The following is a 16,760-nucleotide window of genomic DNA, read 5'->3' on the forward strand; positions in this document are numbered from 1 at the left end:
TCAGTGAAAAGGGCGCAGGATTCTCTAGCATTACTATAAGAAAACAATGAAAAATAAACATGAAAACGTTTTTTCAAATGAAAAGAAGAAGTAGCATTGAAACTTAAAACGAACAGAGATTATTACGCATATGAGGGGTGTCGTGGAAAGAGCGAGGTGTCGAGGGGATAAACCCCCTCATATACATAATAAATTTATAAGAATATAGAAGTTTGTTACGTAAGCTAATTCTTAAGTTACGTATATTTTTTACTAATAAAACGTTCGCTAAAAATTTAAAGTTCTATTTGCCTTCTTCAGTAACCGAAAAATTTGAGGGCAACTAGGCCTCCTTCCCCACCCCTTATTTCTCGAAATCGTCTGATCAAAACTAAGAGAAAGACATTTAGCCAAAAAAAGAATTAATATACAAATTTCTTTTTAATAATTTATATGCGGAGAGCCAAAATCAAACCCGCATTAGTTCAAAAAGGTTCAGAAATTAAACAAAAAACTAGTGTTTTAACTGAAAGTAAGGAGCGACATTAAAACTTAAAACGAACAGAAATTACTCCGTGTATGAAAGACTTTGTTCCCTTCTCAACGCCCCGCTCTTTACGCTGAAGTTTTTTAGTGTTTAACAAAGTAGAATTGAGAGAAAGAGTCAAAAGAATTCCCTTCTCAACGCCCCGCTCTTTACGCTAAAGTTTTTTATTGTTTTAAAAAGTTGAGTTGTGAGAAAGGGTCAAACTTTAGCGTAAAGAGCGGGGCATTGAGAAGGGAACGTCCCCTTTCATACACAGAATAATTTCTGTTCGCTTTAAGTTTTAATGTCGCTCCTTACTTTCAGTTAAAAAAAACTAGTCTTTTTTTATTTAATAGCTTACAAGCGTCTCCCCACGGCCAGTGGGGAATCATTTTACTCCTAAAGAAATAGTTATTATGATCTAAAAATTTTAATCAAATGACTTTGGTGAAAATAGGGAGTGGAAGGTGGGCTATTTGCCCACCAATCTTATTATCATAGGGAGCACAATAGAGCTGCGTTAGTAAAGAACCATACTGGAATAAGGTTTTTTTTTCTTTTAAACCAAGGCACTTCATATCGAAGGAGTTGTCGTAGAAACTTCAAAAAGGGCTCATTCAGTTGGAAATTGAAAGGGTTAGTGCCTGCTTTAACAGCCAAAAGTGATTGAAGGGAAACTAACCCCCCTCCAACGCCCATCATTTTCCCAAGCACATCCGACCAAAATTTTGAGATAGCTATTTTGTTCAATGGAATTGAAAGGTCTGGAAATTAAGTCTTTGAGGATGACAACCCCTTAGAGCCCTCAGGGCAAGTAGTAAGTTTTTCCCTGGGGGGATTTAATTGTTTTATAGAAAGAGTTTTTATATCAAAAAGAGCTCACTGGATTAATATTCAGAAGTTCTAGTTCCCTCTTTAACATTCAGAGTGATTGGAGAGTGGATACCCCCCCCCCTACACACACACACACACACACACACGCCCATTATTTTCCCAAACAATTCGGATAAGACTTTTGTATATGCATTTTGTTCAACTTAGTTGAAAAGTCTTGAAATTGGGTCTCTGAGAACAACAGCTCCCCCACAGCCTCAGGGCAGGGATTTTAAGTTATGCCCTTGGGGCATAACTTAAATCCCTTAAATTATAACATTTTTATAGAAAGCGGTGTCGTAGTAACCTCAAAAAGCACTCATTCGTTTAAAATTGAGAGAAGTAGTGTCGTTTTATTAGTCGAACATGATCAGAAGGTGAATGCCTCCCCCACCAATCATTTCTCCAAACACTTCCTATCAAAATTTTGAGATAGCTATTTTGTTCAACGTAGTTGAAACGTCCGGAAATTATGTCTTCGAGATTGAAGACCTCCCCAAATCCCTGAAGACATACAAGTTATGCCCTGGGGGCATATATTGTTTTATTGAAAGTGTTGTCATATAAACTTTGGAGGGGCTCAATGGTGATCAGTAGCTCTAGTGCCCTTTTCAAGAATCAGAGCTATTGGAGGGCAGCTAATACAATCACCCCATCCCACTCCCACACACACACATTGTATTGTCCCGAAATACATCTAATAGAAATGTTCAGAACGCCAAATTATTCAAAATATTCCAGATATCATATAAAAAAGGCTTTTGCAGTCTGAATAAACCTCTAGCCTGGGGGCATGGGATTTAAGTTATTACCCGAGGGTATTTAAGGTTTCTATGGAAGGGATGGTTATATAAAATTTAGAAGAGGCCCATTTCGGAGTCAAATTTAAAGAGTCAAATGTAATGGATGAAAGCTATTCCCCCCCCCCAGCTACCCGTTTTTACCAAATGAATCTGATTAAACTTATGAGATAGCAGTTCTGCTCAAAACTGTCCAAAGTACATTGAACAATGCCTCTAGGCTGACACAACCACCAGTACCCTTGGAATAGGGATGGAAAATCATGCCCAAGGGGTATTTAAGGTTTTTATGGAATGGATGGTCTTATTAACTTCAGATGGGGCTAATTTGATTTCAAATTGGAAGTTGTAGTGCCCTTTTTAAAAGTCAAAAGTGACTTGAAAGCAAACTCCCCCCCTACGCTCATCATTTCCTCAAAGACATTCAGTCCGAATTTGCAGACAGTACTTTTGTTTATAGTAGTTGAAGGGTCTGGAATGTCTTTGAGGAAGATATCCCCTGCCCCACATCTTTCAGGGCATGGGCTGGGCCTAGGGGCATACACGTTTTAAAAAATAAGGATGATCGTATAGACTTCGGACAGGACTCATTGGATAGGTAATCAGAATTTCTATTGTCCCCTTTAAGATCTAAAGAGATAAGAGGGGAGCTATCCCCCTCTCCCACACACACAAGTCGTGTTTTCCCAAAATCCATCCAATAGAAATTTTTAGACAATCGTTTTATTCAAAATTTCCCAAAGATCATATAGCAAGGCTTTCGGGGTTGATACAAACCCAAGAAAAACGGTGAGGGCTGTAAGTTATGCCGCGGGGTATTTGAGGTTCTTGTGTAAGGGATAGTTTTTTAGCTTTAGAAGGGTCTCAATTGGTTTGAAATTAAAAGTTCTGGTTCTTTTTTAAGTGCCACAAAAATGAAGAGCATTCAGCCCGTTCCCCTCCCCGACAACCCCTCTTTTTTAGCAAACTCTTTTGATTGAAACTATGAGATAGTGAATTTTGTCCAAAATAGTCCAAAGAACATATAATTAGGCCCCTAGATTTGACAAAATCCCCCAGTGCCCTGAGGATAAGATTGTAAGTTATTCCATGAGGGCAAAAAAGGTTTTTATGGAATGGGCGGTCGTATAAACTTCAGACGGAGCTCATTTGACTTGACGTTGGAAGTTATAGCGCCTTTTTTAAGAGTCAAAGTGATTTCAGAGCACCCCCCCCCCCCCCTCTCCGTGCTCATGACTTCCTTTAATACCTACAGTCACAATTTGGAGACAACAATTTTGTTCATCGCAGTTGACAGGCCCAGAAATTACGTTTGTGAAAAAAAACCACATCCGTTCTACATCTCCCAGTGCAAGGGTTGTAAGTTATGCCCTGGGGATATATATGGTTCTGATAGAGAGGTTGGCCTTATATGCTTTGGAGAGGACTCACTGGATTGGTAATAAAAAGTTCTAGTGCCTTTTTTAACATTCAAAGTGATCACAGCCCGGAAAACACCCTCCCGCCACATGCAACGTGAAAACACGTCATGTTTTCCCAAGAACTGCCTACTTTGGTTCTATTTTTGGGTTTTTACCCCCCTCAGAGGTTAATACTGTAGAAATTGGAAATTTTTTTTAGAAATTCTAAGCTTTTGATTATTAAAGACAGTCCTCTTATTCAAAACAGTCCAGAGATCATATAAACACGTTCTTAGGGCTGATACAAACCACCAGAGCCTGAGGGCCGGGGTTGTAAGCTATGGCCTCGGGCATTTAAGTTTCTTATGGAAAAGATGGTTGCATAAGCTTTAGGGGTGACTCAACTAGCTCCTCTCCCCAACTACCCCTCTTTTCACCAAATGCATCTGATTAAAATTGTGCAATGGCAATTTTGTTAGTCCAAAGAACATACAACGATGCTACCGGGGTTGGGACGACCCCTCAGAGCCCTGAGGCAAGTGCTTTAAAGTAGTTTAATAGAAACCCACGCCCATCATTTGCCAAAACAAACATCCAAACAAACTTTTGAGACATCACTTTTTAAATCAATTTTGAGTAATTATTCGTTTGGGTATGTCAACCCCCCTCAGAGGCCTCGGGGCAAGGGCTATAAGTTAAGCAACTTGTTCATTGTTTACTTATAGTATGATTTATTGAAAAAAGGTATGCATGTTTCACTTCTGTTTTCCCAAAATGCAAATGGCATTTAGATGAGTCTTTCAGGGAATGTTGAGGGGATTATTAAATTAAACCATAACATATGATAATAAACCAAACTTAAAAGGAACAGAAATTACTTCGTATATTAAAGGGGCTGCTTCCTTATCAACGCCCCGCTCTTTGCGCTAAGGTTTGACTCTTTCTCTTAACTCTACTTTTTAAAACAGTAAAAAACTTAGCATAAAGAGCGGGGCGTTGATGAGGAAGCAGCCCCTTTCATATACGAAGTAATTTCTGTTCGTCTTCAGTTTTAATGCCACTCCTTACTTTCCGTTAAAAAAACTTGTTTTTTGTTTAATTTCTGAACGTTTTTGAATCAATGCATGTTTTGATTTTGGGTATCCGCATATGAATAATTAAAACGAAATTTGCATATTTATTTTTTTTGGCTAAATGGCTTTCTCGTAGTTTTGATCGAATGATTTTTAGAAAACAGGAGGGGGAGGAGGCCTAGTTTCCCTCCGATTTTTCGGTTACTTAAAAAGGCAACAAGAACTTTAAATTGTTTGCGAATGTTTTTATTACTAAAAGGTATACGTAACTTACAAATTAGATTATGAAACGAACTTCTGTATTCTCAAGTTTGTATTACGTATATGAGGGGGTTCACCCCTCGTCAGTACCTCGCTCTTTACAATAAAGATGAAATTTTGTCCCAATTTCTTAAGAATGACCCAAGAATCACAAAAGCCGTAGAATAAATAGTTGAAATTACTAAAAATACTTTAGCGTAAAAAGCGGGGTAGTAGGAGGAGTTGAGCCCATCATATGCGTAATAATTTCTCTTTATTTTAAGTTTTAATGCTTCTCCTTACTTTCAGTTGAAAACACTTTTTCACATTTATTTTTTCATTATTTTTTTTTTAATAATGCTAGAAAATCCTGCGCTCCCTTCATGAAAATTTTCTTTACCCATGACAAATTCCTCCAAGGAAAGTTCCCCCAACATATCCCATCTTCTGACCCCCCCTCCAACCTAAAAATCCCCCTGGAAACGTCTGTACACTTCCAAATAGCCATCAAACAGTTCGTGGTAACGAACTGTAGTAAGGAGCGACCCGGCTCAATAGTAAACGAAACTCTAAAAAACAGAATTTTGATTCTAAAAGATACATAAGAAGAATTGAATTTTCATGCTGATTTTAAATATATAAGCTTCATCAAATTTAGTCTTTGTCATCAAAAGTCACGAGCCTGAGAAAATTTGCCTCATTTTGGAAAATAGGGAGAAACACCCCTTAAATTGTCATAGAATATTAACGAAAATCACACCATCGTATTCAGCATATCAGAGAACCCATTACCAAAAATTCAAAGCTCCTATCTACAAAAATGTGGAATCTCGATTTTTTTTGCCAGAAGACAGATCAAGGGTGCGTGTTTTTTTTTTTCCAGGGGTCAGGTCGCAAGAGGGCTCATTATCACGGAAATGAAAAGTTCTAGTGCCCTTTTAAAGTGACCAAAAAAAATTGGAGGGCACCTAGGCCCCCTCCCACGCACATTTTTTCCCAAAATCAACGGATCAAAACTTTGAGATGGCCATTTTGTTCCGTTTAGTCAAAAACCATAATAACTATGTCTTTGGGGATGACTTACTCCCCCGCAGTCCCTGGGGGAGGGACTGCAAATTACAAACTTTGACCAGTGTTTACATACAGTAATGGTTATTGGGAAGCGTACAGACGTTTTCAGTGGGATTCTTTTGGTTTGGGGGTGGGGTTGAGAGAAGGGGGATATGTGGGAGGATCTTTCCTTGGAGGTTTCTGTCATCGGGGAAGAGAAATTCAATGAAAGGGTGCGGGATTTTCTAGCATTACTATTAAAAAAAAACAATAAAAAAATAAACAGGAAAAAGTTTTTTCAGTTGAAAGTAAGGAGTAGCATTAAAACTTAAAACGAACAGAAATTATTACGCATATGAGAGGTTCTAAAAATACTTTGGCATAAAAAGTGTATTTTAGGAGAAAAGAGGTATTTAGGAGAAGATAAATACCTCGCTCTTTATGCAAAAGTATTTTTAGTAATTTAAACTATTTATTCTACGGCCTTTCTGATTCAGGGGTTATTATTAAAGAATTGGGACAAAACTTAAGATTTAGTTTACAGAGCGAGGTATTAACGAGGGGACAAACCCCCTATATACATAATAAAAATATAAGAATATAAAAGTTTGTTACGTAAGTTAATTCTTAAGTTACTTATATTTTTTACTAATAGAAACGTTCGTTAAAAATTAAAAGTTTTCGTTGCCTTTTTAAGTAGCCGAAAAATTGGAGGGAAATAGGGCTCCTTCCTCGCCCCTTATTTCTCAAAATCGTCTGATCATAACAAAGAGAAAGCCATTTAGCCAAAAAATAATTAATATGCAAATTTCATTTTAATAATTTATGTGTGGAGAGCCAAAATCAAACATACATTATTTTAAAAACGTTCAGAAATGAAATAAAAAAACTAGTTTTTTTAACTGAAAGTAAGGAACGACATTAAAACTTAAAACGAACAAAAATTACTCCGTGTATGAAATGGGTTGTCCCCTCCGCAATCCCTCGCACTTTACGCTAAAGTTTGACTCTTTGCCACAATTCTACTTTTTAAAACAATTAAAAACTTTAGCGTAAAGAGCGAGGGATTGTGGACTGGACAACCCATTTCATATACGGAGTAATTTCTGTTCGTTTTAAGTTTTAATATCGCTCCTTGCTTTCAGTTAAAAAAACTAGTTTTTTATTTAATTACTATATTTAAGCACTGGTCAAAGTTAGCAACTTGCCGCCCCCTCCCCCGGGTACTGTTGGGGAATAAGTCATCCCCAAGGACATAGGTATTATGGTTTTCGACTATGCTGAACAAAATGGCTATCTCAAAGTTTGATCCATTGACTTTGGGGAAAAAATGAGCGTCGGAGGGGACCTGAGTGCCCTCTAATTTCTTTGGTCACTTAGAAAGATCACTATAACTTTTTATTTTCGTTAGAATGAGCCCTCTTGCGACATTTTAGGACCACTCGGTCGATACGATGACCCCTGGGGAAAAAGAAAATAAACAACAAATAAATACGAACCCATGATCTGTCTTCTGGCAAAAAATACGAAATTCCATTTTCCCAAGTCCCAAAGTCCCCTTATATAATGTGTTGGTAAGTGGGACTTACAAATGGACCTTGTTGCTTACAATTACAAACAGGTTTCCAATTCACATCACTGTCAAATCTTTTAAGTATTAAGTCATAATTAAAAATCATTTGCCCAATAGTTTTGGAAAATTAAAACTAGACTATCATTATAATTTAAATTACTAGGAAGGGCCTGTTTCACCTCCCGCTGATTTAAAATTTCTGTTACATTAATATCTTCAATCTGCTTACAATTCAAATCAATAGCTAAATATAATCTGTTGTTCTTATTACCAATCTTATCAGACTTATTCTTTTTTGAAATATATTTCGTTTTAGTTAGAATGCAAATGGTATCGCATATTACTTTAAAGTTATATTCAAGAGCTGTATCATTTTTAACAATCCAGACAAGTTTGATAAAATTCCTCCTGGATAATTTATTTAGACATTTTATTGCAGAAGTCATACCCTTAGATTCAGATGGCTTGCATAGAGTGAAAATTTGGTCGACACAATGTCTACCTCATCTAAAACTGCACTGTTCTTCTCTTAAAACTTTGTCTACAGCATCTCTCAGTCTAAAAAATTTCATATTATTAAGTAATTTGCTACCTACAGAGACCCCACTAATGGCTCAACAATTACCAAACCCACTCGTATAACTTTTCTTATACAGTGATACATTAAAGGTTTTCCTAAAATCGTTAGATACTTCCCCCTTTTCAAAAATCGTATTTATAATCTTCAGCAGCTTATTTGTAACCTCAGAGCCACCACATATAAGAAACTTATTTACCAAACTATCCGCACCTGGAGCTTTATTATTTTCAAGTCTCTTTATCACCGTCGCTGATTCTTCCTCACAAAAGAAATCCTACTTCACATCCAATGTATCACAATTTTTTTCATTTTCCTCAACGTCTTTATCTGTAACTATCTCGGTTTAGTACATTTCTGAAATGATCTGCCCATCTCTCTTTAACTCTTTTCTTATTACTAACTACGGCCACGTTCCTATCTTTAACTGGGAAAAGTCCCAGGGGGACTACTCCCTCTCAATTTATTAATATGACATTGCAATATTTTACTATTATGCCGTCTAGCTGCATCTTCCAGATCCTTGGCAATTTTATCCATGGCCTCCGCTTCACACCTCCCTAGTTTATATTTTAATGCTTTCTCCACTTAATTTAAATTCCCTTTTTTAGATGATCTATCATTCAAATAATCCTTGTTAAAGCCCCTTCTCCTCTCTATTAAACATTAAACTTTTCACTAATTCTCCTAGCTGCAGTCCTAACTTTCTTCACTAATACACATTGAACAACTTCCCAAATTATTTATCTAATATTATTCCAACAGCCTTCCATAGTGTCAAATTTTAAACTCCCAACTTTAGTATTTCTCTCTTCCTGAAAAGTTTCTGTCAGATTCTCATCCTTGAGTCTACCAGCATCATAATTTCCGGAGAGGTAGTTATTTTTCAGAAATTTCAGCTTTAAATTTACCCTACACACTACGAGATGTTTACTTTTAAAACCAATAACAAACACTTCTATATACCCTAATCTCTTGCATTGATCCTGCCAGTCTTCGGTTTATTATAACGTAATCAAAAAAGTTTGCTTTCTTACCATTTCGTGAATACCTTGTTAACTTATGGGCCATTTTACGACAAAACATCGTATTTGTTAAAACTAGATTCTTATACTTAGAAAATTGCAAAGGTTCGTAACCATTATTGTTCTCTTTTCCTACACTAAATTTGCCTAGGCTAGGGTACCATCGGTCCCTATTTCTACCGACCTGGGCGTTAAAATCTTCTAGTAAAAAAAACATATTTCTACCTGAGACCTTCTCTATTTGCTCCTGTAAATGTAAGTAAAGTTCATCTGAGTCACTAATATCTCCTCCAGTCGCTTCTACAGGGACATATACTACTGTAACTGATACCCTGAACTTTTTAGTAATTAAATGAGTAATTAGTATTCTATTATTAATGCCTTCCCAACCTAAACAAGACTTAGTGGCTTCCTTATTCTTCATGAGCCCTTTTCCCTGTCTATGTACCCCATCCTTCATGCCTGGGTAAAAAATTCTATATTTACCAATTTCATTCTTCCTACCACTGGGGTATGAGTTTCTGAAAACTCCTGATAGTTTCTGTTCGAATCGTCTGAATTCGTCAGTCAAAATGATCATACGATAGTCATTTTCGAACGTCGTAACATTCCAAAATCCAATTTTCATGTCCTTTGAAACATTGAAATTATTTTGTTCTCAGGAAAAGCAATGATCCCAGATACCAATGTCTTCTCAAGTCTACACCGAAGCGCTTAAGCCGGCTTAGAACCAGACAACAAGAAGTCCTTGAACTCCAGTATGAAGAAGACGAGTAAGAACGGAGAACTTGGTGGAAGACGAAACCTATTCAAACAGTTCGTGGTAACAAACCGTACTAGGGAGCGACCCGGCTCTATAGTAACCAAAACTATAAAAAAAAACAGAATATTGATACCAATAGATATATAAAAAGAATCCAATTTTATTGCTGATGTAAATACGCAAGTTTCATCAAAAGTTACGAGCCTGAGAAAATTTGCCTTATTTTCAAAAAAAGGAAAAAAAAACCTTAAAAATCATAGAGTCTTAATGACAATCTCACCATCAGATTCAGCGTATCAGAGAACCGTACTGTAGAGGTTTTAACCTCTTATCTGCAAAATGTACAATTTTGTAATTTTTGCCAGAAGAAAGATCACGGAATCGTTTTTATTTATTTTTTTTGTTTTTTCCCTAGGGTTGATTTTATTGTCCCTGCGGTCCTAGAATATCGCAAGAGGGCTCATTATAACGCAAATTAGAGCTTCTAGTAACCATTTTAAGTGATCAAAAAATCGGAGGGCAAATATAACCCCTCCCAAGCTTATTCTTTTCCCAAAGTCGCCAGTTCAAACTTTTGAGTTTTTTGAGTTTGAGTTTGAGTTATTTTGAAACTTTTGAGTTTGAAAGAATCAAATTTTATTGCTGATTTTAAATATATAAGTTTCATCAAAAGTTACAAGCCTGAGAAAATTTGCCTTATTTTCAAAAAAAGGAAAACAGCCTTTGAAAATCATATAGTCTTAATGACAATCTCATCATCAGATTCAGCGTATCAGAGAACCGTACTGTAGAGGTTTTAACCTCTTATCTGCAAAATGTACAATTTTGTAATTTTTGCCAGAAGAAAGATCACGGAATCGTTTTTATTTATTTTTTTTGTTTTTTCCCTAGGGTTGATTTTATTGTCCCTGCGGTCCTAGAATATCGCAAGAGGGCTCATTATAACGCAAATTAGAGCTTCTAGTACCCATTTTAAGTGATCAAAAAATTGGAGGGCAAATATAACCCCTCCCAAGCTTATTCTTTTCCCAAAGTCGCCAGTTCAAACTTTTGAGTTTTTTGAGTTTGAGTTTGAGTTATTTTGAAACTTTTGAGTTTGAAAGAATCAAATTTTATTGCTGATTTTAAATATATAAGTTTCATCAAAAGTTACAAGCCTGAGAAAATTTGCCTTATTTTCAAAAAAAGGAAAACAACCCTTGAAAATCATATAGTCTTAATGACAATCTCATCATCAGATTCAGCGTATCAGAGAACCGTACTGTAGAGGTTTTAACCTCTTATCTGCAAAATGTAGAATTTTGTATTTTTTGCCAGAAGAAAGATCACGGATGCGTTTTTATTTTTTTTTCCCCTAGGGTGGATTTTATTGACCCTGTGATACTAGAATATCAAAAGAAGGCCCGTTATACCGGGAATTAGAGCTTCTAGTGCCCCTTTTAAGTGATCAAAAACTTAGAGGGAAACTAGAACCCCTCCCAAGCTTATTCTTTTCCCAAAGTCACCAGATTAAACTTTTGAGTTAGCCATTTTGGTCAAAATATTCGAAAAATCTAAAAACTATGTCCTTGAGGACGACTTAATCCCCAACAGTCTCCGGGGGAAGGACTGCAAGTTATGAACTTCGTACATTGTTTACATACAGTATTGGTATACAGGTACATATATTTTGGTATAAAGTATACAGACGTTTTCAGGAGGGATATATTCTGGTGAGGGGAGAGGGGAGGGGTCGAAGGAAGGGATACTTGGGAAGATCTTTCCATGGAGGAATTTATTATGGGGGAAGAGAATTTTCATGAAGGGGGCGCTGCATTTTCCGTCATTATATGTTGAAAACAATGAGAATTTAAATAAAAAAACAAGTTTTATCAACTGAAAGTAAGGAGCAACATTAAACTTAAAACGATCAGAAATTATTACATATATTAGAATGTTCGTGCCTTCCTCAATATCTTGTTCTTCGCGCTAAAATATTTTTAGTAATTTCAAAAGAGCTATTTATTCTAATTAAACAGATTTAGTGATTCATGGGTCACTCTTAAAGATTCGCAAAAAAGCTCGAACTTCAGTGTAAAGAGCAAGGAATCGACGAAGGGGTGAACCCTCTCATATAAGTAATAAAAACACACAAATGCAGTAGTTTTTTTTACATAAGTTAATTCCTAAGTTAAGTATATTTGTTACTAATAAAAACGTTCTTAAATAAAACTAATAGTTCTAGTGGCATTTTAAGTAACAAAAAATTAGAGGGCAGCTAGGGCTCCTCTCCCGCCCTTTTTTTCAAAATCATCAAATAAAACTTTAATGAAGCCATCTAGGCAAAATAAAGCTAAACCAAAAATTTAGCTTTCATTATTCCTGAACGACGAGCCAAAATTAAAACCTTTGTTAATTCAAAAACGTTCAGAAATTAAATTTAAAAAAAATTAACAGAAAGTAAGGAGCGACATTAAAACTTAAAACGAACAGAAAATATTCTGTATATGAAAGGGGGTGTCCCCTCCTCAACACCGCGTTCTTTACGCTAAAGTTTGACTCCTTGTCACAGTTCCAATTTAAAAAAAAACTTCAGCGTGAAATGTGGGGTGTTGAAGAGGGGACAGCCCCTGTCATATACAGAATAATTTCTATTCGTTTTAAGTTTCAATGTCGATAATTACTCTCAGTTAAAAAACTTGTTTTTCTTATTTAATTAGGGAAAAGCTCAAAAGGTATTTTAATCTTTGCGAGAAGATTATCAATTCAATACTAAGCCCGGAATAAATTAACCGTCTTCCATCCTACTACAATGCGCCACTTGGATTCTCGGGTTGCCGTGCACAGTTAAATGAAGCCGTAGTATTAAGAAACATAGGCCTATGATTAGATATTACACAAAATCATTAAGCACGTTTATACTTGCTGTACAACTGGCTGTACTGAGTGAAACAAGCACGTGATCAAGGTTGGGCCCTGATCCCTAAGGGTGTGTATATATGAAACCTCTAGACTTACGTAGAAGAACACTTCCAGTTGGAATCAGGGTAGGAGGCAGAGCCGAGCGCATGTTATCACTTAATAACAAGTCATAGTTAAAATCCTCCAACAGAATCCAATGGAGATACATTGCATAAATTTTACTTGGACATTTGTCCGATTTTCTGCATCCTAAAGCAAATTTCACTTTGGAACTTTCTTCTTTGGAGAAAGAACTTTCTTCTTTCTCTTTCGCTTTGGAGCTTTGGACCAGAGTGGATCTACTACGGCAATTATTGCAGTGATATTACAAATTACTTCCGTGACACGACGCGTTTTTTAATATAGGGGTTAACCATTTCAAACAGATTTGCTTTTTGGTTTCAAAGTCTTGTTCGACGGGCAGTTAATATGGTAGCACGTGTGTTTCGTGCTTTGACAATTCAAGCAGCAGATTGGGTTCTCACACAGGCTTCCTTTGGTCACACTGTGGTAATTTTTAGCACAACTCCCACATTTCTCGGTGTGTTTACACTGCATCGACATGTGGTAGATTTCGTGACTATTGAAACAAATTGCCGGGAAAGAAATAAAATCTAGGATTCTGAGGTCTTAAAAGTCAATTGTAATTAGCATTCTTGCTGCAGATTCAAGGGGATTTATACTTGGAAAATACAGCTTTATTGCGAATAATCTCCATTATTCTTCAGTTTTCTTACATCCGGCTATTAAACTTTACATATACTCCATCCTAAGGGACTCAATAATCCTTTTAAATATACAGACATGTAATGGAGATTTTATTTTTGCACTAAAATCTAGATTTTGGTCGCTAGTCGCAAGAGCCAATTTTTCTACTGCAGCTTTTGTAGCAATGGCTACCCGCCACCAATTTTTTTCCTAGTCTGAACTCAACGTTAGATGCATCAAGAAATGCACCATACGCAGGTTCTATAAGCACTTTCCACTCCGATGGTGCTTTCAGCGGTGGAGGCTTTGTAACAACTGCAAAATAAGACAGCTTTGTGAGGGCGCTTGGTTGGGTAGGAGGACTGGTTTAAGTAAAAATAAGTAACCTTCATTCAACCATTTTATGAAGCCTTCAAAACGACGACACAAATCATTCACTTTAGCTGCTACACATGCACTCATCTCTTTTCCGCATATAAGGATCTTGGTAGACCTAAAAATCTCGAGAGTAGGTATTTGTTGCTATTTTTTAACTGATTTAATAATGAATTTCATGATAAAGAAAAAAGTAAATAGTATCAAAATCAGTAGAACTAAAAAGTTAAGATTCACGAGGCTATGTGACTGAAAAGTGGAGAAAATGGTTTAAAGGCTATTTATTTCTTAAACACAAAAGAAAAAATGGAGAGTGTATTTTACCTTTGTTGCGCACAGGAGTTGAAAGTATGATTCCTCTCAAAGATCCATATTTGGTTGACACAGTTTGGCTGCTATACGTCACTGGTTTTTCAGTTAATACTGCCTCCCAAGACAGTGTTGACCAAATAATCATACCAATAAAATGGCACATTTTGCTACGTTGATTACATCAATTTTAATCTGATCCAAGATACGTGAAACCTGATGGCTTAAACAAAATAATTTGTAAAGATAATTACTCGGCGGAAAAAAAAACAACTTTTTCCTACTTTAGCAGTTACGGCAGATAGACACTTAAACGAAGTCTTGACCCTACTCACACATTCAATCACCTAGGACAAACATCAAAACTATTAATTAAAATAAGGGTCCGTAGACAAGCAGAATTCTCATTTAAAAATGCAAGCCATTATTAACTTAAAAGTAAAACACCTCAGATCTACTGAAATATTCCCAAGTGAACTACTTTCACCAAGGCTCGTCAGAGGAATATACACTAGCCTACATGGGTTTAGACACATTCAATTTCTAAACCAGGCAAAATGGCGTGCCTATCGTAAGTTTCTTATGATATCCCTGTAATAGATGAAGCTTGTGAAAAACATGTATATTAATAGAAGCGTCAGAAGAAAATGCAAAGTGAGATTATTTTTATCCTTCTTAAAATGCAGCTCGCAAATGAAGATGAAAATGCTTTTTAAAAGAATACTATGTTTCAGAAGCCTTGGGTGGGTTTTAAGATAAGCTGATTGATTAAACTTTATAACCGATCAAAATTTAAAAGCCCTCTAAGCCGGCACTGCCAATAAAGAAAAGAAGCAAAATAAAAGTTACACAGAGTTTTTTTTTCAATATTACTCGATAAATATTTGTGTATTGACTCAAAAACTAAACTTGACTAAACTTGGCTTATTAAATTGAAAACTAAGTTAATTTAATGGTCATTTAATTTTATTCGTTAAAAACCTTTCAAGATTAATCTGTGGCTTAGTATTTGATATCTATTATTAAAATCCGTATTATGCAAATTCTTGCACATCCAAATAATCGAACAGTTCGTGGTAACGAACTGTAGTAAGGAGCGACCCAGCTCCACAGTAACCAAAACTATAAAAAATAGAATTTTGATACCAATAGCTACATCAAAAGAATCGAATTTTAATGCTGATTTTAAATATATAGGTTTCAACAAGTTTAGTCTTACCGATCAAAAGTTACGAGCCTGAGAAAATTTGCCTTATTTTAGAAAATAAAGGTAAATACCCTTAAAAGTCATAGATTCTTAACGAAAATCACACCATCAGATTCAGCGTATCAGAGAACCCTATTGTAGAAGTTACAAGCTCATATCTACAAAAATGTGGATTTTTGTATTTTGTGCCAGAAGGCAGATCACGGATGCGTGCTTATTCGTTTCTTTGTTTTTTTTTCCCCCCAGGGATGATCGTATTGACCCAGTGGTCCTAGAATCTTTCGAGAAGACTCATTCTAATGGAAATGAAAAGTTCTAGTGCCCTTTTAAGTAACCCAAAAAATTGGAGGGCACCTAGGCCCCCTCCCACGCTAATTATTTTCCCAAAGTCAACGGATCAAAATTCTGAGATAACCATTTTATTCAGCGTAGTCGAAAAACCTTATAACTATGTCCTTTGGGACGACTTACTCCCCGACAGTCCCCGTGGGAGGGGCTACGAGTTACAAACTTTGACCAGTGCTTACATATAGTAATGTTTATTGGAAAGTGTACAGACGTTTTCAAGGGGATTTTTTGGTTGGGGGGATGGGTTTACAAGAGGGGGATATGTTGGGGGAATTTTCCATCGAGGAATTTGTCACGGGGAAAGAAAATTTCCATGAAGGGAGCGCAGTATTTTCTAACATTATTTAAAAAAACAATGAAAAAATAAATATGAAAAGTTTTTTCAATTGGAAGTAAGGAGCAGAATATACTTAATTGAGTTTACTTAATTGGAGTAATCAATTATATAATTGAGTATTTTTTCTAGTTCTTTGGATCAATAAATTAAAAACCCTTATTAATTGGAGCAATAGTTGTGTATGTATTTAAATGTGTATTTTTTCTCTAGAATGGCTCTATATTTTCTTGGAAAAATTAGCACGATTAGCAGAGATTTTCTGGTAAAAAAACACATCTATATAGGTCAAGAGCTTAGGAAAATTCGTAAATAGTCTTAATTTTGGAAAAATAATTCTTTGAGTGAAGTCACATTTATGAATACATTTCAAGAGCAGACATACGGCATAAGCCTCGGCAGTGGTTGTGTTATTTTTAGTGTTTATAATACACACTAATTTAGACAAAAAATATAGCTAAGTATAACATACCAAGTGCCCCGAGTATTTTTGAAAAAAGTATTTTCAGCAGTTTTATTATACCTAGAGAATAAACGAATAAACTAAATCAGAAAGAACAGGGAAACATTTGGTTAGATTGCATGTGACACCAGCAATTAAAATTAGTCAAAATTGAAAGTGAGGCACAAAAGAAATATCCGTTTAGAAGAAATATGTGA

The 16,760-nt window shown here is 35.9% G+C and overlaps 1 protein-coding gene across 11 annotated transcripts in view; it reads right to left on the minus strand.

Annotated features, from left to right (window-relative positions):
• Positions 1-16,760, minus strand: part of LOC136033317 (neuroligin-4, X-linked-like) — a 185,402-nt gene that overhangs the window by 163,600 nt on the left and 5,042 nt on the right. For 5 of the 11 annotated variants that reach the window (XM_065714101.1, XM_065714109.1, XM_065714103.1 and 2 more), the window contains exon 2: positions 14,227-14,434. In XM_065714101.1, coding sequence (XP_065570173.1) covers positions 14,227-14,377 — 151 coding nt within the window. In that variant the 5' untranslated portion in view covers positions 14,378-14,434. Of the gene's footprint in view, positions 1-9,602; positions 9,942-12,876; positions 13,843-14,226; positions 14,435-16,760 lie in introns of those variants that run through there. The other 6 variants (XM_065714110.1, XM_065714104.1, XM_065714102.1 and 3 more) reach the window with 3 other exon arrangements.

Source organism: Artemia franciscana, chromosome 11 (assembly GCF_032884065.1).
Source record: "Artemia franciscana chromosome 11, ASM3288406v1, whole genome shotgun sequence".
Lineage (NCBI taxonomy): Eukaryota > Metazoa > Arthropoda > Branchiopoda > Anostraca > Artemiidae > Artemia > Artemia franciscana.